This window comes from Carlito syrichta, unplaced genomic scaffold, assembly GCF_000164805.1.
Source record: "Carlito syrichta isolate Samal-C Ts95f unplaced genomic scaffold, Tarsius_syrichta-2.0.1 Scaffold309408, whole genome shotgun sequence".
NCBI lineage: Eukaryota > Metazoa > Chordata > Mammalia > Primates > Tarsiidae > Carlito > Carlito syrichta.
The window spans coordinates 118,471-141,856 of record NW_007253504.1 but is presented as its reverse complement, the minus strand read 5'-3'; the positions used below and the strand labels follow the sequence as shown (position 1 = coordinate 141,856).

General features: G+C 43.2%; 1 protein-coding gene and 1 pseudogene across 1 annotated transcript; one reads left to right on the top strand and one right to left on the bottom strand.

The window, feature by feature from the left end:
- The window catches only part of LOC103269646, a 30,988-nt pseudogene extending 7,602 nt beyond the window's left edge, over window positions 1–23,386 (top strand).
- Window positions 8,390–10,039, bottom strand: LOC103269643 (synaptophysin-like protein 1). Its single transcript, XM_008067215.2, is given in 3 exon segments — window positions 8,390–8,538; window positions 8,846–9,366; window positions 9,368–10,039. Coding segments are annotated over 2 exon segments (726 nt in total). The 5' UTR covers window positions 9,986–10,039; the 3' UTR covers window positions 8,390–8,538; window positions 8,846–9,258.

The following is a 23,386-nucleotide window of genomic DNA, read 5'->3' as shown; positions in this document are numbered from 1 at the left end:
TCTGTAGATAAATCTGCTGCTATTCTGATTGGTCTTCCATGGTAGGTGATCTGGCCTTTTACTCTTGCTGCCTTTAGGGTTTTTTCTTTTATGCCTACTTTGTTTAGGCAAATTATTATGTGTCTAGGAGTAGGTCTTCTCATTTTTTGTCTTGCAGGAGTTCTCTGAATCTCTTGTGTCTGAATTTTTGCATCATTGATTGGATAAGGGAAGTTTTCGTGAATGATCTCATGGAAAGTTTGTTCCAGTGTGGTCTCTGTCTCTCTTTCTGCCTCAGGAAGGCCAATTGCTCTTAAGTTCGGTCTCTTGAAGTAATCACTCATCTCTTGAATGTTTTGTTCTGTCTTTTTGAGCTTGTTTTCTGTGTTTTAAGAGTTTGGGTTAGTTGTATATTTTAGTCCTCAAGCTCTGAGATTCTTTCTTCTGCTTGGGTAATTCTGCTTTCCATGCTTATCAGTTTGTTATTTATTTCATTCACAGTATCCTTTATTACTGTTATCTCAGATATCAGCTCCTTCCTAGTTTCTTCTTGTCCCTCCTCAATACTTTTTAATCTCTCCATTAATGTCTTGATATCTAGGTTTGTAGTTTGGGACCAGTCGTTCTGGGGGCTCTTCATTGTTTGCATTCCAAAGTCAGTTTTCTCAGTGTCTGCCCCCCCCCCAGGGGTCTGGGAGAGACCCATATTCTTCTTTTGTGTTTTCTTCATTTGTGTATATTTTTCTCTCTCTCCTCTTTTCTCTCCCCTTCTTTAACTCTGTTTTTCAGGGTAGGTGGGGTTGCTTTAGTCTCACTTGTGCAATCTCCTGTTCTTCCTTATGAGGGTTCTGGCTTTGTTCACTTTTGAGGTTGGAATGTTGCTGTGGGCTGTACTTTTTGCAGTTTTGAGGTTTAATTGAGGGGGAAGCTGTGATTCAGAATCTATATGCTGATTCCAGCATCCACCAACAGGTGTATGGGCACACTGGAACCCCTTTCCCACTGCCTTACAATCTGTCTGTGCAGCAGTATGTAGGTTTGGCCTGGATCAAAAGGAGATTTAAAAGAGGAAAATAATGAAGGAAGGAGGGGTCAATAGGAAGTTAGAAAGAGAGGAGAGTGAGAGGGAAAACAGACATATATACCAACTAACAGGTGAAAAAGAGATACAAGGCCGGAGAGAAGTAAAAAAGATATGTGAACCAAATTCCCTAAAGGATACTGGTAGCTACACAGAGACAGACCAATAAAATCATGAAGCAGATAGTGTAAGTCAGAAAGTGAACAAAAGTGAGCAGAACAAACAGTCAAAATGATAAAATCAAAAGTCAAAATAAGAGATCAGACTAGCTCTGGAATCTTTCCTGAGTGTCTAAAGTCTCTTCAGCTCTGATCTCCAGCCTCTCCTCTTTGTTTTCCTTGCAGGCAGCTAGATTTACTGGCAGCTTGGGTTTGGTTTTTTTTTTTTAGCCTGCTGCCTGAGAGGTCTGTGACGTTGCCTTTGTCTGATTCAGCAGGGGAGGGGCTTTGTCTCCTGTTTAGCAATATTACCTTAGGAACCAAGGTGGAAGCTGCTGATAGGTGGGTGGGACAATGCAAATCTCTGCCTGGAGAATGGCCAAAGTGGCAGCTTCACTTTCACGGATCTTTTTTCTCCGCTTGTTTGGGTCCCTGTGTTATCCACTGTGATGGACTGTGCTGGAGTAGGAGGCACCGGGGATCAGTTGCACAGCTGGGCGCTGGGTCCGGGGTGCCACCAGCAGGCTGGGGTGGAGGAGGGGGTCGGGAGTTCCCTCCTCTGGAGCTGAGAGCCTCCAATCAGCACCTCCTTAAGATATGCTGTTCCCTTACACAAGCATGGGATCACATGCTGAGTGCCTCAGCCAGGGTGGTCCCAGAGCTCCAGAGCTCCAAAGTGCCAAAGGGCAGATGGTAGGTGGCGAGAGTAGCCCTGGGTCCCTCACAGGGTACCTCAGCCAGAAATGGGACCAGTATCTCTGAGGGGCAGGCACCCAGAGACTCCCTGGATGACCAGCAGCTTGGTGCTAGGTGCTGGGCGAGACGATGTAGCCAGGGAGGGAGCCGAGACCCGGGACTCCCACATGGGCAGGAGTCACATATAGTGGGGCGGCAGCAGCCGGGGTCTGCACTATCCGGCCCTGTGTGGGACCAAATGTCCCCAGGCCTCAGACCAATGTGGCTGATGGTGGGCAGGGGAGTAAGGAAAGAAAAGTAAGAGTCTTTTTGGGAACTCACGTTCGGAGAATCTCACAAATCCACCTATGCCATCACCTTCTTACCGGAACCTCTCCTGAGAGCACATTTCTAAGTCCAATTTGTTGTAACTCCAACAAAGTCAGCCTAGGTACCCAACTAACCTGATCAGCTATAGAGTACCATATGTACTTGAAAGACTATACTGACACCTGGTGGAGAGAAATAATACATTAAAAACACAAGCATGCATCATTAAAGTTTGTAACTTGAAGGTTCATATGTCGGAGACTTACTGTAACCCTTTGGTGTAATGTGTGTTCTGTTTGTTGTGCTTTGTTTGTCTGTTTTTGGAACTACCTAGGATGACCTTGCCCAACCTGGGACTCCCCTGTTCAGCCCAGTTGTACCTTATGATGTGTACGTACCTAATGTATACATTCCAGAAAACATATTTAATTCACATCTTGAAATCCAAGAAACAACTGGCAATTTCTCATCTGTGGATCTTAGCTTCCTACTAGATGAACTGATCCAAGACAATAAAGACAAGACCATCATTGGAAGCAAGCATGACATGAAAGAAAAGTGTGAAACTCAAAGTCAACAAAGCAGGTCGCCATCACCCAGCACACAGGATGCTGGACTGATCTTAAACAGCAGCAGTGCGTCAAGTTCCTATTCATATTTGCACCCAATGCAGTTCAGCCCTCTCCTGAGAAATTCACCAACAGCAGCTTGCCTCTGGCATCCTAACTCCCATGACACCAATGACCCCGGTTTCAGAATGTTGTGGGCTAGTGCCTCAACTGCAGTCAGTTTTTCCTTTTCTTTCAATTGAACAATGTTTCTGGATACATGTTCTATGTGCCTGGATGCAATGGCAACTAATTTCAGGATGACAGTGTGGGGAAGAGACTTTCAGACTGCATTATTTGTTTTATCAGTCCTTCATAGATTGTGGCTTTAGACAATTTGATTACCTGTAAAATGAAGCATTAATTCTTGATCCTTTAAAAGGGAGTTGATGATTAATAGATACACTCTTGAAGGACTATATCATTTATACTAAAGCACTGAAGTTCCTGAAAATTGTGGCTGGGGTTAGATAAACACAAAGGACATAAAGATGTAAAATCGAATTTGATTTGCACATTGATTCAAAAATGTATTTCTATTTTGAGGCATTCAGTTGTAACAGATCTAAAACTTGATTTTAGGCGGCTAGCCATGACATTTTAGAAGCTGCAATTCACTACTTCATTTTGGAACTTTACATTTTACTAGGGACCATGTTACTGGGCATTCACATCTGGAATAATTCTCCCCCTAGGAAACTGCTAAGGCACAACATATGAAATGAGTAAGTGAATATGTTGTTCTTGTCCTTTTTTCTCCTTTACCCTTCCTATTGGACATAATTTTCTAAATTAACATTTCTTCAGGAACATTGTTTCCACTGCAAACTTGGTCTGCCAAGTGGATCTGAAGAAAATAGCTTTGCATGCAAAAAATGTAGAATATAACCCAAAGGTAAGGTTTCTCAGTACTCCTTTCAACAATTAGCTTCTCTTTGGATTTATTTTCCTTCCTATAATCATGATATTGACTCTTTCCTTTGTATTTGTTTTCTCTTTTGTTTAATTTCTCTTTTTTTCTTAATAGAAATGTGGGTCTCACTATGATGCCCAGGCTGGACTTGAACTCTTGGCCTCAAGAAATTCTTCCACCTCAGCCTCCCAAAGTGCTGGAATTACAGGCAAGGGCCATGGCACCTGGGCTGTTTTTATTTTCTCTTTTAAAAAGAATTGTTTTTAAGTGAAAAACATTTTGGTAAACTCATAACAGCAATCATTCACTCTCCATTTTAACGTTATAAAAAGTAACTCGGCTAGGCTCAGTGGCTCACACCTGTAATCCCAGCATATGGGGAGGCCAAGGCAAGAAGATTTTCTGGGCCCAGGAGTTCAAGATCTTCCTGGGCACCACAGTGAGACAATAAATCAAAAACTTAGCCAGGCGTAGTGGTGTGCACCTGTAGTCCCAGCTACATGGAAGGCTGAGGCAGAAGGATCACCTGAGCCCAGCAGGTTGAGGCTGTGGTGGCCTTGATTGTACCATTGTAGCACTCCATTCTGGGCTACAGATTTTTTTTTTTAAATCTCATTCCCTGTACTGAATAAAGTGGTAATTGAGTAGTTCCTAGAAGTTAAGACCTTTTCCTTTTCAGTATAACTATTTTCAGCTTGACTGTTGGGACACTGGCTTTCTTAAAATGCCATCATATTTCTGGAAATACCTTCTTCTAAATGTTGTCTCAGGTGTATTTTTTCATTTACAATTTATCTTGTTTGAGAAAGTCATGTTGTTTAAAGTTCAGGCTTCAACTTCCTAAGATTCAGGAACTTTTATCTCCCCCTCAAAGTTTAGTAAAACTTATTATTTCTTGTGTCCTGCCAGGCTCAGGCATCCCATTTTCAGTGACCTCTTTATTTAGGGGAACTAGATTGGCTGACCCAATCAACATTTCACAATTTGCCAGCCTCTGGCCTTAGGAGCACAAAGATGAGTAAGACTGGACTCCTACTGAGAAAAGGCTCCCTGGCATCGGTGGTGGAGGATTTATGGAGTTAGGTAAAAAGGGTCACATTAGTCAGAGCCACAAAGCATACACGATGTAAGCATCAGCTCTTAAACATTTGTTTTTGCTGTTGAGGCAGTGTTGTTGCTATCATCTGGATTTAGGTGTTGCTCGAATGTTACTCAGATAAAATAAGAGTCTGCCTTCTCATATTTTATGTGGCTGGCTTTGAGGACAGAAACACAATGACAAGCTAGGATCCTTACAGCTGCAGCAATGATTGATCACGTGACTTAACAATCCAGCATTTTAAGCATGTTTTATTGTCCACTGTCTTCAGCTTATCCTCCCTTCATTCTTGATGGGAGCATATAGGATGTGTCTGAACTTACACTTGGCACCTGAGGAAATTCTGGCTTGCACTTACGCTCCCTTCAGAGTTTAACAAAATGAATATGGGATGAGAGTGTTACTTTTTAAACACCTGAAAAATATGAATAGGACTTGGCCAGATACAAGTACATAGTAGGCCACACCTTAGCACTTAGGGAGGCCAAGGAGGGAAGATAGCTTAGCCCAGGAGTTCAAGACCAGCCTGGACAACATAGTGAGACCTTGTCTCTACAAAAATTTTAAAAATAGCCAGGGGTGGTGGTAAGTGCCCATGGTCCCAACTACTCAGGAGACTGAAACGGGAAGATTGCTTGAGTCCAGGAGTGTGAGGCTGCAGTGAGCCGTGATCATACCACTGCACTCCAAGGTGGGTGACAGAGTGACATCCTGAGTAAAAAAAAAAAAAAAAAAGTAAAACACACACACACACGTGCACATGCCTTAATCAACTCTGTAGTGAAGAATCAGGATTCTTTTATGATCTCTTAACACCTAAAGCCTAAACTCTTAACACACTTGCCCATCTGGCCTTGAAGTGGCCTGTAGTTCTGCAATGAGCCCCGCCCCATGGAACTTACAGACTTGGGCAGATCCCATCCCAGTTTCCTTTCTAAGGGGAAGGGGACTGAGGTGCAGAGAGTGTCTGTGTGGGCCCAGCAGGAGGAGCAGGCCACTTGATGACTTGCCTGTCTGTTCATATGGAAGACGGGTGGTTCTCCACCCTCACATACACCGGCATCCCCTGGGCTTGCCAGGGCTGGTCTGGGGCTACACTTGGGGTCTACTACTGCAGGCAAGACCTTGACAAGTCAACCTTTTGTCTTTCCTCTTAGCAGGTCTATCCTTGTATAGATCTGTTCTGCACTTTGTTTGCTTTTTAGAAAATTCTAGAGTCTTGGCAAGCCTGTATTATATTTCTTTCTTTTTTAAGTCAGGGGCTCACTCTGTTGCCCAGACTGGAGTGCAATGGCACCATCATGGTTCACTGCAGCCTTGACCACCTGAGCTCAGGTGATCCTTCTTCCCCAGCCTCCTGAGTAGCTGGACTATGAATATGTACCACCACATCCAGTTCTTTGTGTTTTTTGTTTTTTGTTTTAAAGAGATATGGTCTCACTATGTTGCCTGGGCTGGTCTGGGCTCAAGCAATCCTCCTGCCGTGGCCTCCCAAAATGCTGGGGTTATAGGCATGAGCACTGTGCCCTGCCACCTGAGACATACTTCTTACTCTTGTTTTTTTCAAAGCTTCATTGAAAGAAAAAGGAAGCTATGTCAAAGTGAAAAGCACAGAGTTTGGGTTTTTTTTTTCTTTCAACTTCTTTATTAAGTTGGTTGCAAAAAAGATATAGATTCTCATATTGACAATTCTTGTCATGAATAAAAGCAACAAAATAAAGCAATAGTAAGATGTGCTTCACATATAAACCATCATGTTGTAAGAATAAGAAATTTGGATTCCCATACAGCAAAAAGATTAGAAAGCAAAACATAAGTAAGTCTGCATTCTGAGTATGCCTAAATGTGTGTGCAAAGAAAATACACCCATATTATACCTTGCTTAGGTTCCTTTGTTTATGATGCATAATTCCTTATTCATTCATGAAATAAGAATGACCATTAAGATACATAAAATTTGAATTTTATTTATTTTCATAATATCAACACTAAACTCAAAATAGCAACTTCATTGACTCTAAATGGTAAGTTTCCAAACTTGAAAGGCAATCAATTTTTTAATCCTCTGAATAGGGTCTGTGAAGGGGTCCAGCCCCCTAGAAGGGTCGTGAGGTTTCCTGAAGGAGAGACGGATAGGTGAAAGATGAAAATATTATACTCGGACACTTGCTTCCTGAACAGATGACGTTTAATGTTAGCTAAGGGAAAACTTTTATACCATTTGTAAAGGGGTAAGACAAAGAAAATTCCTTCACGTACATATCCTCTAAAAGTTACCACCATCTAGTGGTCTTAGCAACAAACAAGCCAAGAACCCTATAAACATTCAGACAATGAGTCTTATTCATAAGGCCAAAGATGATAGTTTTAGTCCAAAGTCCCGAATTACAGTCCTTGAACTGTCTCCAGAAAGTTTCCAAGTGTAAAGTTCTTCATGTAGCAGTAGTTTTCCTTCTGGGGCTTTATGACCTTCAGAGCTTTGTAATCGCCTTTCTTGTCCAGGTGTCTTTGTTACTTTTCTCTTATCCTGTGGTGTTTATTTCTAAAGAGAACTCAAAAGAAGCTTTTAGCAGTGTTTCCAGGCCCCCAAGGTTGCTTTCTGTCTTTAGCTAATTTATCATAAAAGTGTCTGATTAGTATATTATGAGTTCAGTGAAAACCCACTCTATAAGTGTTAACTTAGAGTTTTAACTATTGAATTAAGTAAAAACCTTAATGATTAATCTTTATCCTAAGTTAGTGAAAACAGTGTTATAAATCACCTACATAACTCCTAGATAAGTGTTAAAACTTATAATGAATTCATAATGAACTTACTATAAACTTGTGCTTCTAAAAAACCTTATGTCTAAACATTAAACTACATAATTCTAAATCAAATAAGGAGTGAATATACTTATATCATTTATTACTTAAGCAATATCTAGTAACTTATAACCAAGTGAAAAAAAGCATTCTTGATGTGCTTCAGAGTTTAACCCTTGCATATGTTAGAAAAGGCCAAGCGGCATAGTGGGAAAATGGGAAAATGAACCATGACATTTCCAGGTTAGCTGTGAGTACTTCGCATAAACGTGCCATTTTCTTCTTCCACGACTGCACAGAATTTCTTCAGCCGTACCAACAGCAAAGACAGAAGATAGAAGGGCGTCAGCTTCCTGGACTCGTGGGGGGGGGGGCGCGGGGTCCTCAGCACACCTGGACCTTGTCAATCAGGCGGGCCTCCAAGGCTGGCTCCCAACAGGTCTGCAAAAACAAGTGGGTTACTTTGTACTGCTTACAAGGAGACTAGGAATCAGTCTGTGTTTAAATAGCATGAGCAACAAAGGACAGCCAACAAATATCACTGAGAGTAATGCCCATACATACATAATATCTAGCTGAGTCATGTTCTTCCTACTTATACAGCAAGCCTATTAAACCACCAGTGTAATAGAAGCCTATACTTCACACAACATCATTACTAAATTAACTAACTACACATCTGTTAGAATTTCCAAATCCCTGCTCACAACACAATTTTAGTACATCTGTTGAGTATAGCAAGTCACTTAAAAAAACAGAAATAAAACATACAAGTCTTTGCAATTAAACATTTTTCATAACATGAACAGTGTTAGATAAAATTTTGAACTAAATATGTTTTTTTTCTAAATACAATTTACTTAACAAGGTTTTCTTAAGAAAAGACAGTTCTAGCCGGGGTTGGTGGCTCAGCCTATAATCCCGTGCCTTGGGAGGCTCAGGTGAGTGGATTGCCTGAGCCCGTGGTCTTGAGAACCTCCTGGGCAACTTGGCGAGACCTCATCTCTACAATAAATCAAAAATTAGCCAGGCGTGGTAGCGCGCACCTGTAGTTCCAGCTACTCAGAAGGCAGAGGCGGAAGGATCATCTGAGCCCAGCAGGTCGAGGCTGCGGTGGCTGGGAGCGGCCACTACACTCCAGTCTGGGCAACAGAGTGAGACCCCCAACTAAAAAAAAAAAAAAAGAGAGAGAGAGACAGTTCTTAGGTATATGATCTGTTCAAACTTATAGTAGGGTATTCCAAATAAAGATTTTTTTTCCAATTAAGATATAGCAATATAACTCTTTTCTGAGTGAAGATACATGTTAAGGCTTATGGTGTAAACACTTTGGAAGGCAAACAGCTTAGTAAAAATATTACCACTCATTTAAAAATGTGTATCATCTTATAACAAGCCCCCTAAAATTTCAAATTTACATGTGAAAATACATTTACATCTCAAATTTCTAGAAAGGCACAGTCTTTAATGTAAAAAAGCAGCAATGTTTTAAACCCACCAATTTATTTAAAAAGCCATCACTTTTATTAGAAACAAATAATGCTTCTCAAGATGTTAGCAACATGTCATAGTATCATCATATATTTCATATAGTGTATTTCTTCCTTTAATTATGTTCCAGAAGGAGGTGGAATACCTCCTTGGCTATGGGAGGCAGAAGTGTTTGATGGACTGTGTAAGCTGGTCTCCTTGTACACAAACCAAGCATTTCCTCCCCAAAAGTATCAGATTCAGAAAGCCAAAGATCACAGATACATTTAGGAATCCCATACTGGTCACAGAGCCAAAATGACATGTCACTCCCAACTTCTTACAAGGTGCAAGTTCCTGAACAATACTGTAACCAGTAGTTACTTTAATATCTGTAAGAGCTTTAGCCCAGGCTGAAGTGCCCACCAACCATAAAAAAGTGTCAACAACTGTAACAACAAAGTCAATCATGGGAAGTTTATAACTACCCCGACACAGGTTTGTGTAGCCAACATAAAGCGGAAGGGCAGCAATGCAGAACAGAAACACAAAGACTGCAAATGTAACATAGAATTATGCCACAGAGGAGTAATCTCCCATGAGGACTTCATTTTTCCAATTTACATTACACACATTTACTTCTGGACATGACTCAAATGATGCCTGATTCAATCTGAATGGGTCACCAAAAGTAGCTGTAATCGTTTTACTGTCAGTAACTGTAGGAGGGCAACTCACTTGAATTTCTGTTTTGCCTTTATAGCCTCCACAGGTGGCAAAGGCAAAGATGGAAGCAATCCACTCGAGGACCTTGATGAAGTCGAGCGGCTCCTTGAGCGGACTGAGGTTGAGCTGGAAGGAGGACATTCTCTGAGGGAATGAGGGGGGAGAGAGTCAGGATGGCGGGGTGGAGGAAGAGGGGACCGATCCAAGTTTTGGTTTTTAAATTTTTTTTTTAAGTTTTCAAGCAAAGTTTATTTAGAAGTAACATAGAGACAGAGAGAGAGAAGGTAGAAGAGGGGGCCAAAGCCAAGAAACATGGTGGCCATAGCTCAAAGGGCCATGTGGACAAACCAGAGGTTAACAAAGCAATGTCCAAGTTTTTAAATCTTAACTCTGCCATTTTCTGTATAATGTTGGAGGTTAATAATGACTTAGTCTCCCTGTGCACTAAATAGAAATCATCATAGACTCAAGTTAGTTTTGTAATGAGGATAAACAAGACACAACTGTAAAGCTCTTAGCAAAGGGCCTGAAACGTAAGTTACTGGTATTCCCCTTAACAGTTGTTGGAATTATTTGTATGTGCTGGCAAGTGCATTTTAGCTGTAATGACATTTGTTAATGTGGGGAGAAGAGATCCAGACATTATTTAGCGTTTCCATGCAATCTCTCTTTCTTCAAAGACTTTCATATCTGGCTCCTTTTTTCCACTGGGATAATGTCCTCTCCTAGCAGAGGCTAATTCTATTTTTGGCCTATGTGCACAGAGGTTTCCTGCTGTCATCATGAGGGTCTGAGAGCCCAGGATGACAACCCACATATTTAGCTTTGGGAAGCTCATCTGCACAGGAGCCAAAAGGTGCGAAAACTGTCCCTCCACCTGCACCAGACAGACAATTTAGTATGTAAAGCAAGGAAGCATTGTCTTTGGTGAAGAGTTGATTCCATAAAATGCCAAATTTGGGGTTAAAAATCTTGTATTACTGCCTTATATGTCCCATTTACAGTTCCCCCAACCTATTAAACTAAGGAGGCTTAACTGAACTGTTATCACTTTTTTCTTTTTTGAGTCTAGTTCTCACTCTGTCACCCAGACTAAAGTACAGCAGCATGATCACAGCTCACCACAGCTTCAACCTCTTGGGCTCAGGGGTTCCTTCTACCTCAGCCTCTTGAGTTAGCTGGGACTACAGGGGCACACCAGCATGACTAATTTTTGTATCTTTTATTGTAGAGTCAGCGTCTGGCTATATTGCCCCGGCTGGTCTCAAACTCCTAGGCTCAAGCCATCCTCCCACTTTGGCCTCTCAAAGTGCTGGGTTTACAGGCATGAGCCACCATGTTTCTAAGCTTTTTTGTAAGGTGCATTTTTTTTTTGAGTTGGAGTCTCACTCTGTCGCCCAGGCTGTATTGCAGTGGCATGCCCACGGCCAACCCAGCATTGACTTGCTGGGCTCCAACGATCCTTCCACCTCAGCCTTCCAAGTAACCGAAATTACAGGTGCATGCTACCATGCCCAGCTAATTTTTTTAAATTTATTTACTGTAGAGATGAGGTCTAGCCAAGTTGCTCCAACTGGTCTCAAACCCGCAAGCTCAGGCAATCCACTCGTCTTGGCCTCACAAAGTGCTGGGATTACAGGCTAAGCCACTAAGCCTGGCCAGTGCATTTTTTAAAAAACTACAGTAGGCCAGGCACAGTGGCTCAGCCTGTAATTCCAGCACTTTGGGAGACCAAGGCAACAGGATTGCCTGAACCCGGAGGTTTGAGAACAGCCTGAGCAACTTGGTGAGACCTTGTCTCTACAATAAATAAAAAATAATAAGCCAGGCATAGTGATGTGTGCCTGTAGTTCCAGTTACTTGGAATGCTGAGTTGGAAGGATCACTTAAGCCCGGCAGATTGAGGCTGTGGTTGCCATGAACATGCCACTGCACTCCAGCCTGGGTGATAAGAGTGAGACAACTCAAAAAAAATAACTACAGAAATGATAAAACATGTTTTAAACCTGGGGAGTAGCTACTGTGGGTTTTCCTCATTGCAGATAAGTGGGTAGAACTTATTTCGAAGGAGGTAAATTAGATGTTTCTTGATTGTGCACTTGGCATTAGCTCAGATGGCATCTTTTGAAAGGCTCGTCTTTCGTGAACTTCATGCAGAGGAAGCATCGTGCAGATGTAGCTCTCTCACCATAAAACTCCAGTGGGGCTGCTCTTCTCACCAGAAGCATTAAAAGATGAGTAGGAAGCCGGGCTCGGTGGCTCAGCCTGTCATCCCGCGCCTTTGGGAGGCTGAGGTGAGTGGATTGCCTGAGCCCGCGGGTTCGAGACCCGCCTGGGCAGCAAGACCTCATCTCTACAATAAATCAAAAAATCAGCTGGGCGTGGTAGCGCATGCCTGTAATTCCAGCTACTTGGAAGGCTGGGGTGGAAGGATCGCCGGAGCCCAGCAGGTCGAGGCTGCGGTGGCCGGGAGCGGCCACTGCACTCCAGTCTGGGCGACAGAGCGAGACTCCAACTCAAAAAAAAGATGAGTAGGAAAGTGTCCTCCTGAAAGACTGTGCCAATTTCTCCTCACTCCAGAAATGTGCTAAGTGCTCATTTTCTCCTGTGAACATGGGGAGTCTATGTTCCTTTTAATATTTGCTAAATTGATTGGAAAAAAGTTGTTTTAATTTCCATTTATTTGATTTACTCATAGGATTAAGTAACTTTCCACAAGCATATAAACTGTGATGTTATTTGCCCTGTATGCTATGGTTATTTGTTAATAACTTCTTGTAGTTAATTATTTTCACCATTTTATACTGTGAATATTTTCATAGCTTGCTGTTGATGGTGTTTTTTTAAAGCATGATCTAAAATGTTTGTGTACAGTCATGTTCATGACTTATTTGTGGTTTCTGTCTGATGCCTGGTTTCCTGACTAGGAAGGCCTTCCCTGTAGACAACATCCTGTGATATTGTCGTCCGTGTATCTCTCTGGCCTTGTTAGGTCCTGCTTTGTGGTAGGGAGAGAATAGCTGGCACTGTGGCCCACCCAGAGCTTTCTCTAGAGGGTGGAAATATCTGACGCCTGTGTTGTCCAAGAGTGTGGCCTCTCATCACACGTAGCTGTTGAGCACGTGAAATGCAACAACAGCAATTGACTATTTTGGTTTAAATGGCTCAGACAGAGCAGGTCTAGATCTGACTTCACCGTAAGGTGAGGTGGATTCAAGCAGCCAGTCCATACCCAGACACATTTACTGAAGGTTCGTTCTCACTCCATTTCCCCTGCCTGTCTGCACATATGCAGTCCCTTCCAGGTGTCTGAGGCAGTTTCTGGGCTTTCTCTTCTGTTGCTACGTGGGCTCCTGGTCTCAGAAACCCCTGCTTCACGTGATGATTGGACAATTGTGCAAGATGTCTGCAAGGATACTCACATCAGCATGTTTAGAAGAAGGGTATCAAACATACATGTCTAATCATAGGGTTTTGATTTTAAATCGTAAAGCAAAATTGTATCAGCCATATACATGTGTATACATATTAGGCTGGAAAGCTGGTCACATCATGTTAAGTTGGGGTGTAGACAGCTAATTGTAGATTTATTATTCATCTTTCATTGTAAACTGTTCTCACATTATACTTATTACACACACACACACACACACACACACACACACTCATTGGTGAGTAGCTTTCCCTATCTGAATTTATTTGGTTTCTAAAATCAAGTAGTGAATGTGTGGATGGTGAGTTCTGATAACACGATATCTGTGATCAAATGCTTTTGGTTCTTGATTTTTCGATAGTGAGCTGCGAGAATTTGGCTAGTAGAAGAGATATCAGTATCATCACCAAACATCTGTTAGAGCTGATTTTTTTCCAACTGTGACAGCAAGAGAGATGGAAGCCTGTGTTTGCACAGGGTAAGAACAGCCATTCTCATCTCCGTGGAGAAATTGCAGGGCTGTCATCTGTTTTCTAATGTTTGCACAGTGAACATGGATGGAAACTTTTTGTTTTGTTTTGTTTTTGAGTTGGAGTCTCACTCCGTCACCCAGGCTGGAGTGCGGTGGCACAATCACGGCCACCCCAGCGTCAACTTGCTGGGCTCAGGTGATCCTTCTGCCTCAGCCTTCCAGGTAGCCAAAACTACAGGCACGCGCTACCACGCCCAGCTAATTTTTTGAATTTTTGTGGAGATGAGGTCTCCTCAAGTTTCCCAGGCTGTTCTCAAACTCATAGGCTCAGGCAATCCTCTCACCTTGGCCTCCCAAAGTGCTGGGATTACAGGTGTGAGCCACCGCACCTGACAGGTGTGGAAACTTTTAACAACCAGTTGTTTCAATAGGAACTTGTGTGTCCTTCTTAGGATGCCCACTGTGATGTTCTACACAGCTGAAACTACAGGATGATGCAAACTTCTGAAATTTGAACTTATTTGCCTTATAGGAAAGAAACATAATACATCAGTTAGGCCAAATGTAGCTGTTGTTCAAAATGGAAGCCATGTATCTCACTGCTAACTTGGGGACATGGCGTTGCTAAGGGCATTTCAGGAATTAGATTGGGTGGGGAGAGCCAGGTGGTGCCTGTAGTCCTAGCCATTTGGGAGGCTGAGGTGGGAGGACCCCAGAAGTTCTAGGCTGCCATGAGTGTGATTGTGCCACTGCACTCCAGTCTGAGAGACCCTTATCTCTGAAAAACAAAGAGTAGGTGACAATAATCCACATTAATTAAGGTGAAGTGTATCTGAAGTAATGAATGCACATGAGAGAGGCAGTCTTGGTGAAAGATCTAGGTAAGAGAAGCAGACTTGGTTGGTCCAGGCAGACACGTTCCAAAGGGTTTTTCCACTAGATAACAACGGGGGCAGCCCAAGAGAAGGATGGAATTCGCCTGATTCACCTGCCAGGTGCCCCACTTTGGAAAGCTCCGCTATGCACTGTATCATTCTGGCAGTGACAGTCTAAGAGAATCTAATGACAGACGAAGCCTCGACTCTCAGACTTCACCTTCTCCCAGGTGAATTGAGGGTTGGGGTGTGACAGACTCCATGAGGACATGGCCACAAAGTGGAGAGAATTTCTCCCTCCCCTTTTTCCTCCCTCTCCCTTTCCCTCCCTGCCCCTCCTTCTGCCTCTCCCTCTCCTTCCTTTCTTTCCTCACCTTCTCTCCCTCCCTCTCCTCCCTCTTCCTCCCTTCCTCTCCCCCTTCCTCGCCATCTCTTCCTCCCTCTCTTCACTCTCCCTCTCCCCTCTCTCCCTCTCTATTTTTCTAGGAGATAGAATCCCACTCTCTTGTCTAGGCTGGAGTGCAGTGGTGCAATCATGGCTCACTGCAGCCTTGACCTCCTGGGCTCAAGAGATCCTTTCACCTCAGCCTTCCAAGCAACTGGAACTACAAGCACAAGCCACTGTGCTCCACTAGAATTTTTTTCCTGTGTTGGGTATGATTTGAATAACAAGGTTTGAGAGAGCCTGAGCAAAACTGGATAGGTTTTGAGGGGATTTTTTGAGGTTGGGTCTCTGTCGCCCAGGCTGGAGGGCAGTGGCACAATTATGACTCACCGCAGCCTCGACCTGTTGGTCCAGGCAATCCTTCTGAGTAACTGGAACCATGGGCGTGTGCCACCACACCCGACTAATTTCTTTTATTTTTTTGTTGAGGTGTACTCTTGCTATGCTGTCCAGGCTGCTTTTGAACTCCTGGGCTCAAGCAATCCTCCTGCCTCAGGCTCTCAAAGTGCTGGGATTATAGGCATAAGCCACTGTACCTGGCAGAGGTTTTGAGGCATTTTCATATGGTTGTTTTGGACAATTCCTCCCATGAAGCCCAAGAAGTGATGTCTTGCCTGGGCTGCTCAGCACATATCTCATCACCTCATGTGTGATTTTTCGGTACACGTGTGTGCTTATTTTTGTTTTTGCTCCCACCTAAATGACACACACTTGGAAACCTGAGAGATGGTTCTTAAACATTAGTGAGCACCGTGATGACCCAGAGGGCTTGTTAAAAGAGACTGCCAGGCCCTACCCCCAGAGATTCTGCATGACTGTGTGGGGCGTGAGACATCACATTTCTAACAAGTTCCCAGATGATGTTTCTGGTCTGGAGGGACACACCTCGAGATCCAGTGGAGTTATCTTATCGAATAGCACTTTAGTAAGAACTTCACAGATGAAAGGTGACAAACTAAGACAAGAATGTGTTTGTGGTTCTGTTCAACAACTGTGCATTGTACAAAACCTTTTACGAGATGCTCAGGACACAAGGACGGGTGGTAAGGCCTCCTCGCAAAGCCTACAGTATCGCTGTACACATTGAAAGATAAACGTGCAGATGGTAACACTACAACCAAAAAGGGTGTGACTGAAGTCCAGCAGTATAGAGGACATGTGATTAAGACCTCTCTCAACATGTGTCTCCCTCCCCAATGAAGAGCAGTCTCGACTCGCAGCGAGAAAGTATGCTTGCATGGTGCAGAAGCTTGGATTCCCTGTCAGATTCCTCAATTTAAAATCCAGGACACAATTGGGAGCTGTGATGTGAGATTTCCTATCCAGCTGGAAGATTTGTCACTAAGCCATCAGCGGTTCAGTAGGTATGACAGTTCCATGGCTTCCCTTTGAGTTTGCCAGGACATATGAGTGACATTTTGGGCTTCTAAGAGAATGTATGTTTCAGAGAAAGTGGGATCATATAAAAGGAGGGGCATGGCAGGTGAAGGGGCTAAGGTGCTGCGCCTGCATCCTCAGAGGTTACCCTCTGTGCCCCATTTTTTTATTGTTGTTTGGTTTTGGTCAGGGTCTCACTCTTTTATCCAGGCTGGAGTGCAGTGGCAAAATCATGGCTCATCACAGCCTTGAAATCCTGGGCTCAGGCAATCCTTCTGCCTCAGCCTCTGTGTGGCTGGGACTGCAGGCCACCATGCCTAATTTTTTGTTTTTTATTTTGTAGAGATGAGGTCTCACTATGTTGCCCACATTGGTCTCAAACTCCCGGGCTCAAGTAATTCTCCTGTCTCAGCCTCTCAAAATACTGGGATTACGGGCATGAGCCACTGCACCCAGCTAACTCAATCTTTTGAAATAGTGGTCATTTAACTTAAATTGGATCACTAGGTGGGTTATTAGAACACATCCCTGACTGGGCCTTGTCACCAGAGATTTTGCATGAATTTGCAGAAAAAGCTCACTGGTGATGCCAGAGGCCCACACATGGAGATCCACTGATCTGTAGATTTTGTAAAACAGGCACAAGTGACTTGGTAATGGCATTAGCAAGAAGAGATGGGGTTATGAGATAAATTAGGCCAGTAGGAAGGGGATGACCTTTGGTGACAGGGGACGGGGTTGGGGAGAAGTCAAAAAACAATGGCGGCAGTACATTTTAGGAAAGCAGTCCTGTCTGGTGTTGTCCTGATTTGTCTGAGGTGTGTGTGTGTGTGTGAGTGTGACTGCAGCCCCATCACGATCGTATTCCTGTCCCCAGGATATCTCTAGCCCTCCTGACTTCTTCCAACTTCCCGTCTCAAGAGCCAGTGCCTCCACCCTCTCATAGCTGCTCCCGGGCTTCTCCCACCCCCTTGAGCCCTCCCTGAGCTGGAGGTTGATCAACACCAAATCCCTCTGCCCCCTGGGATAGACACATGGGCAAGACTCTTGACCTGGCTTCGCATCCTAGATGTTCTTAAATTCTCTTGATCAAACTTCAGCCTAAGTCCTTCCATGCCACATCTTACCCTCTCTCTGCCATAGAGCAGTTCATCCTGTTCAATAGTGTACATGGGGTCCTGTAGCTGTGCTTTCCCTAGCATGTGTTGTCGTGCCTTTTAGACATGATCTCAGGAGTTAAAAATTGCCTTGCTTTTTCTAAACCTTTACAAAATTTTAGCTTACATCGATTAGAAAATATGAATAAGTTTCTATTCATAGACACAAATCTTGAATTTAAAAACTTAGGATAGTTTCATTTTCTTTCTTTGTATACGGCCTGTCCAAAAGAGAAATTGCAGAAATGTGTTGTTGTTGTTGTTGTTGTTCTATCTGCTAAACACATTTAACTTTAGCCGTTCATAAGTGCGTACACAATGTGCTTATCTGGGGGGAACCTGGAAAATCCAGTCTTATTAGCAGATTTGTGTGAAAAGATCGAGAACATTTAATCACCAAGATCAAAATGTAAAATTAAATCAGAAGCCCGATGTTGCCATCATTTCTAAAAACCTAGGATGACTTGCACTTGAAAAAAATACTAGGATCAAAAGTTAATTCTGTTCTTGACTGCCACAAGAAATGACCGAGGACACTCAAGACTCTGCTTTCCTTGAGAGAGCAAAAAGGGTTTTGGTAAAATAGCTTACTTGTTTGCAGCTGCTCTAGTATGCACTTTCATATATGGAGCCTTGAATATTATGGGTAAGGAGTTGAATCGTGCGATTTTTCATTCTTTTCTTTAATATCTTACAGTTATGAACCTGAACTGTTTCCTGGCCTTGTTTATAGAATGATAAAACCACCAATGGTGTTGCGAATCTTTGCATCTGGGAAAGCTGTGCTGACAGGTAAGTGCTGATTTCAGACTCTCATCAAACTCAGTAACTGTGCATCTGCGTTGCTTATTCTTTTTAATGGTCTTATTTACCATTAAAAAGTATTTCTTGCTCCTATAGAATACCGAGAAAGCTGAAAAGTAGAAGGAATATCACATCACCCATAGGTCCCACTCCCTAAAACCATGACCTTTTTCACACTTCTAGGTCATTTTGGAGTATATGTCACCTTGACAGCTTGCCTTTTTATTTTTTATTTTATTTTATTTTATTTTATTTTATTTTATTTTTTTGAGTTGGAGTCTCACTCAGTCGCCCAGACTGGAGTGCAGTGGTCGCTCCCGGCCACCGCAGCCTCGACCTGCTGGGCTTAGTGATCCTTCCGCCTTAGCCTTCCAAGGAGCTGGAACTACAGGCACGTGCTACCACACCCAGCTAATTTTTTTTATTTATTGCAGAGATGAGGTCTCACCAAGTTGCCCAGGCGGGTCTCGAATCCGCAGGCTCAGGCAATTCACTCACCTCGGCCTCCCAAAGCATGGGATTACAGGCTGAGCCACCGAGCCCAGCCTTATTTTATTTTTGAGTTGGAGTTTCTCTCCGTTGCCCAGGTTACAGTGTAGTGGCATACTCACGGCCACCCCAGTGTCGACCAGCAGGGCTTCAGTGATCCTTCCGACTCAGCCTTCTAAGTAGCCGGAACAATAGGTGCACCACCATGCCCGGCTAATTTGTTGATTTATTGTAGAGACAGTGAATTGCCAAGGTTGGTCTCAAACCTGCAGACTCAGGCAGACCTCTGGCCTTGGCCTCCCAAAGTACTGGGATTACAGGCTTGAGACATTGTGCCCAGTTTGCCTGTTTATTAATCATTGTAACATATGCAACTTAACTCACTGTTACAAATGCTTCATAAGGCTTTTTTGTGGGGAGGCAAGGAGTCTCACTCTGTTGCCCAGACTGGAGTGCAGAAGCATGGTCATGTCACCAGAGCCTTGACCTTCTGGGCTCAGCTGATCCTTCTGCCTTAGTCTCCCAAGTAACTGGGACCAGAGGCACCCACCACCACCACCACACCTGGCTGATTTTTTAAATATTTGCTTTTATAGAGATGAGATCTTACTGTGTTGCCCAGGCTGATCACTGGGCTCCAGTGATCCTCCTATGTCAGTCTCCCAAAATGCTGGGATGACAGACATGAGCCGCTACACCCAGCCACGAAGGCTTTTTATGGCTGCATAGTGTTCTAACTCAAAGGCCAGCAAATTTTTTTCTGTAAATAGCCAAATAATAATCATTTTAGGTTCTGTGAGCCATAGGGTCTGTACTAGCAAACTCTTCCATTGTAGTGTGAAAGCACCTTTGAGCATTATATAAAGGAAGGGGCTCTGAAATATGAATTTCATGTAACTCGCTTAATTTATGTGACTTATTATTTGGGGGTTTTTTCCCCAAAAAGCACATAAAATATTTTTAAAATTCTTAGCTCACAGGCTAACAAAAACAGGCAGCTGCCTTTGTCCAGCAGGCCTATGTTTCATGACCCCGTTCTAACATGTCATTGAGTCAAATTTATTCTTCCATTGTCAGAGAGGTAAATATTCCTTCTTTGTTTGCTACTTATAAATGGCACAGACATCTGGCTATTTTTATGTGTGCCGAATTATTTTGTTAGTGTGGACATTCAGAAATGGGACTTTTGGCCAGGCACAGTACCTCATGCTTAATACTTGGGAGGCTGAGACAGAAGGAGCACCTGAGCCCAGGTAGTCAAGGTTGTGGTGTGCCATGATTATGCCACTGCACTCCAGCCTGGGCAACAGAGTGAGACCCCTACTCAAAAATGCTTAAATAAGTAAATAAATACATAAATGGGACTTTTATTTAAGTATATGACAATTTTGCTCCTCATGCAAACTGTCAAATTCTTTTAAGGGATGTATGATAAACTTCTCCAATATCATATGTCCTTGCCAGCAATATCTGAATATCTTTTACCAAGCCCTCAGCAGTATTTAAAACAAAATGGCACAAAAGAAACAAGTGAACATTATCTCCCTGCTTTAACCTCATTGGTAATCAGAAATAGAAATCAATCACTTTCTAATGTATCCAATAAATAGCATTTTATCTCTTGTAAATAATATGTATATAACTTATCTTTTTGTCTACTTTGTTTTCATTAGTTTTTTTTCTAGGTATTTGTATGAGTTCATCATAATACTATTAAGGATAACTACTCTTTGCTATATTTGTGACTTTTTCCAGTTGACTTATTTTTACCAATTTTTACATAAATAGGGCTTTTAAAAATTCTTGAGAGAATGATTGAGACATTTTTCCATGTCATTGTACTGAAGTTTGCTATTTTTGTCTAGGTTTGTCTGGCTTTTTACATAGTTTCCACTTCTCTACCCAAACCAATGCCCAGTTTATATGGCATGAGCCACATTGCTCTCTGTGCCCCACTCCCAGATAGCCAGCCAACCCAAGAACACTGCATCTCCTCCTCCTTCTTAACTTGTGATGACTCCCTCTGGCCTTTGTGTTTTATATGGGTCTGTTCCTCGGTTGTACCTTTCCTTGGTACTGTTATAATCCTATTGCAGCCTTAATTACCACGGCATGTCTGCCATCATCTTCTTTTGATGTTTCTTAGTTCCTCTTGAATGTTTATTTCTCCAAATGAGCTTAAGAGTTTTATTAAAGCTTGTCCCACCTTTAAAAAAAGTTGAGATTGTATGTTACCTGAATTAAGAAAAATTAATATTCATAGCTCAGTACCCAGCAGAATGACATGCTCGTTTTTAAATCTTTGATAATTCTCAGCAGTGTTTGCAGTTTGTTCTTCACTAAGAAACTAATGTGTCTTCAGAGTAGGAAGAACCTGTTTGGAACTGAAGAACATTTTAAATACAGCAAAACCACAATTCCTCAGAAGCCTCCAATGTAGATTCTAGAGTAATTAAAAACCCCCTAGTGATGACATCCTATCCCTGTAGATTTGCCTATTCTGGATATTTCATATAAATGGAGTCCTAGCTCATGGCCTGGGCCCAGCTCCTCCCACAGGCATGTTTGGGGCATCTCCCATGGTGTGGCATGTATCCCGACTCTGCTTCTTTTTATGGCTGAGTGCTCTGTACTGCACGCTCATCCTATATGCTCCTAACAATCTGCCAGTGGGCATTCCAGCTGCCTCCACCTTCTGGTTCCGAGCAGTGCTGCAGTGAGAGTGTGTGTTATCTGTTTTGAGTGCCGGTTTCCAACTTTGTGGGGTGTTTACTCAGGAGTAAAGCTGCTGACTCATGTGATAATTCTCCAACTTCTTGAAGAAGACCCACCAAGCTTTTTTCTGCAGCGTTTGAACCATTTATGCTCTCACCAGCAGTACGTGAGGTCTCCATTTTCTCCACATTATTGCTTTCACTCGTTATATTCCTTTTTTAGAAAAAAATGGGCTAGACGCAATGGTTCATGCCTGTCATCTCAGCACTTTGGGAGGCTGAGGAGAGAGGATTGCATGAGCCAGGAGTTCAAAACCAGCCTGGGCAACACAGCTAAACCTCTTCTCTACAAAAATAAATTTTTAATTAGCCAGGTTTGGTGGCATGCACCTGTAACCCCAACTTCTCAGGAAGTTAGGGCAGAAGGGTCACCTGAGCCCTGGAGGCTGAGGCTGTGGTGAGCCATGATAGAGCCACTGCACTCCAACCTGGGCATCAGCGTGAGACCCTGACTCCAAAACAGAGAGAAAATGTATTGCAGCTCCTCCTGGATTCTGAATCCTGTTGTCTGCTCACCTCTCAAGTCCGTGGAGCCTCCTTTTGGCAATTTCCTCTCATGAGTCCTGCAATGACACCGGGTAATCCCTTCTCCGATTCTTTCTGCTCCTGCTGCAGCCTTCCACTCCTGCAGCTTGAGGGCTCTTGAGCCAAGAATCTTGATCAGCTGAAGCTATTCCTATTTCTCTTCGTGCTCAGTTATAGTGCTTTCATGAGCCTTCCTTCCTTCCTTGCCTCCTGTCCACAAGAATCCCATAACAGAATCTTGATGAACGGGAGCTCCATGGAAACATAGCAATGTCATTCCCAAGCCTCAGTGTGATGCTCTGGGTAACTGGGGAGGGGAGGGGAGTGGTGATGGGTGGTGGGTGGTAGGTGGTGAGCAGTGGTGAGAACTGAGTGCAGACTAGTGTTTCTCAAGGGTGGATGCTGTATCTGATTTGTGTTTTAATCCCCATAACTCCTAGAGCAGCTATGATCCAGGCTCTTGAACTGTACGGCTCTAAGGCATCAATACTGTGTTTCTCTCCAGTAATCCCTTCCCATACTCTGGACCATGCGCATTCAAAACTCCAGGATGACTGTGGTCTTTCTCAATATGTCAGTATTAATATCAGGGACACCGGATGTTCACTAGAGTTGAGTGGGTCACATAAATCCCATTTTTTGGTGTGGTTTTTTTTTTTGGTTTGTTTTTTGAGCTGAGGTTCCACTCTGTCGCCCAGGTGGAAGTGCAGTGACACCATCACACCATCACAGCACCATAGCCTCAACCCTGTGGGCTCAGGTGGTCCTTCTGCCTTAGCCCTTCAAGCAGCCAGGAAGCTAAGTGGCCACTGGTGCTGGTCGCCTTGGGGTCATATGGGTGTCACCCTTAGAGCTAGCAGTGCATGTTTCACACTGAGTGCTGTGTGCTAAAGGTGACACCCACAAACTGGAAGTTCTAGAAGACTCCATCCTTGGGTGTGTGCTTTGTGAGACTACAACTGTAACTGCCCAATCCTTTCCTCTTCACGTAATAAATATCACTCCTCAGGCCCAGCCAAAGACCTATCACCATGTTAAAAGCAACTGGAGATGGCACAGTGACATTAGTATTGTGGAGGTTTATGAGATTACATAAACTTGGGTTTCTTTACAGGCACCAAAGAACGTGCTGAAACCTATGAAGCATTTGAAAGCATCTACTCTATTCTGAAAGGCTTTCAAAAGGCCTGA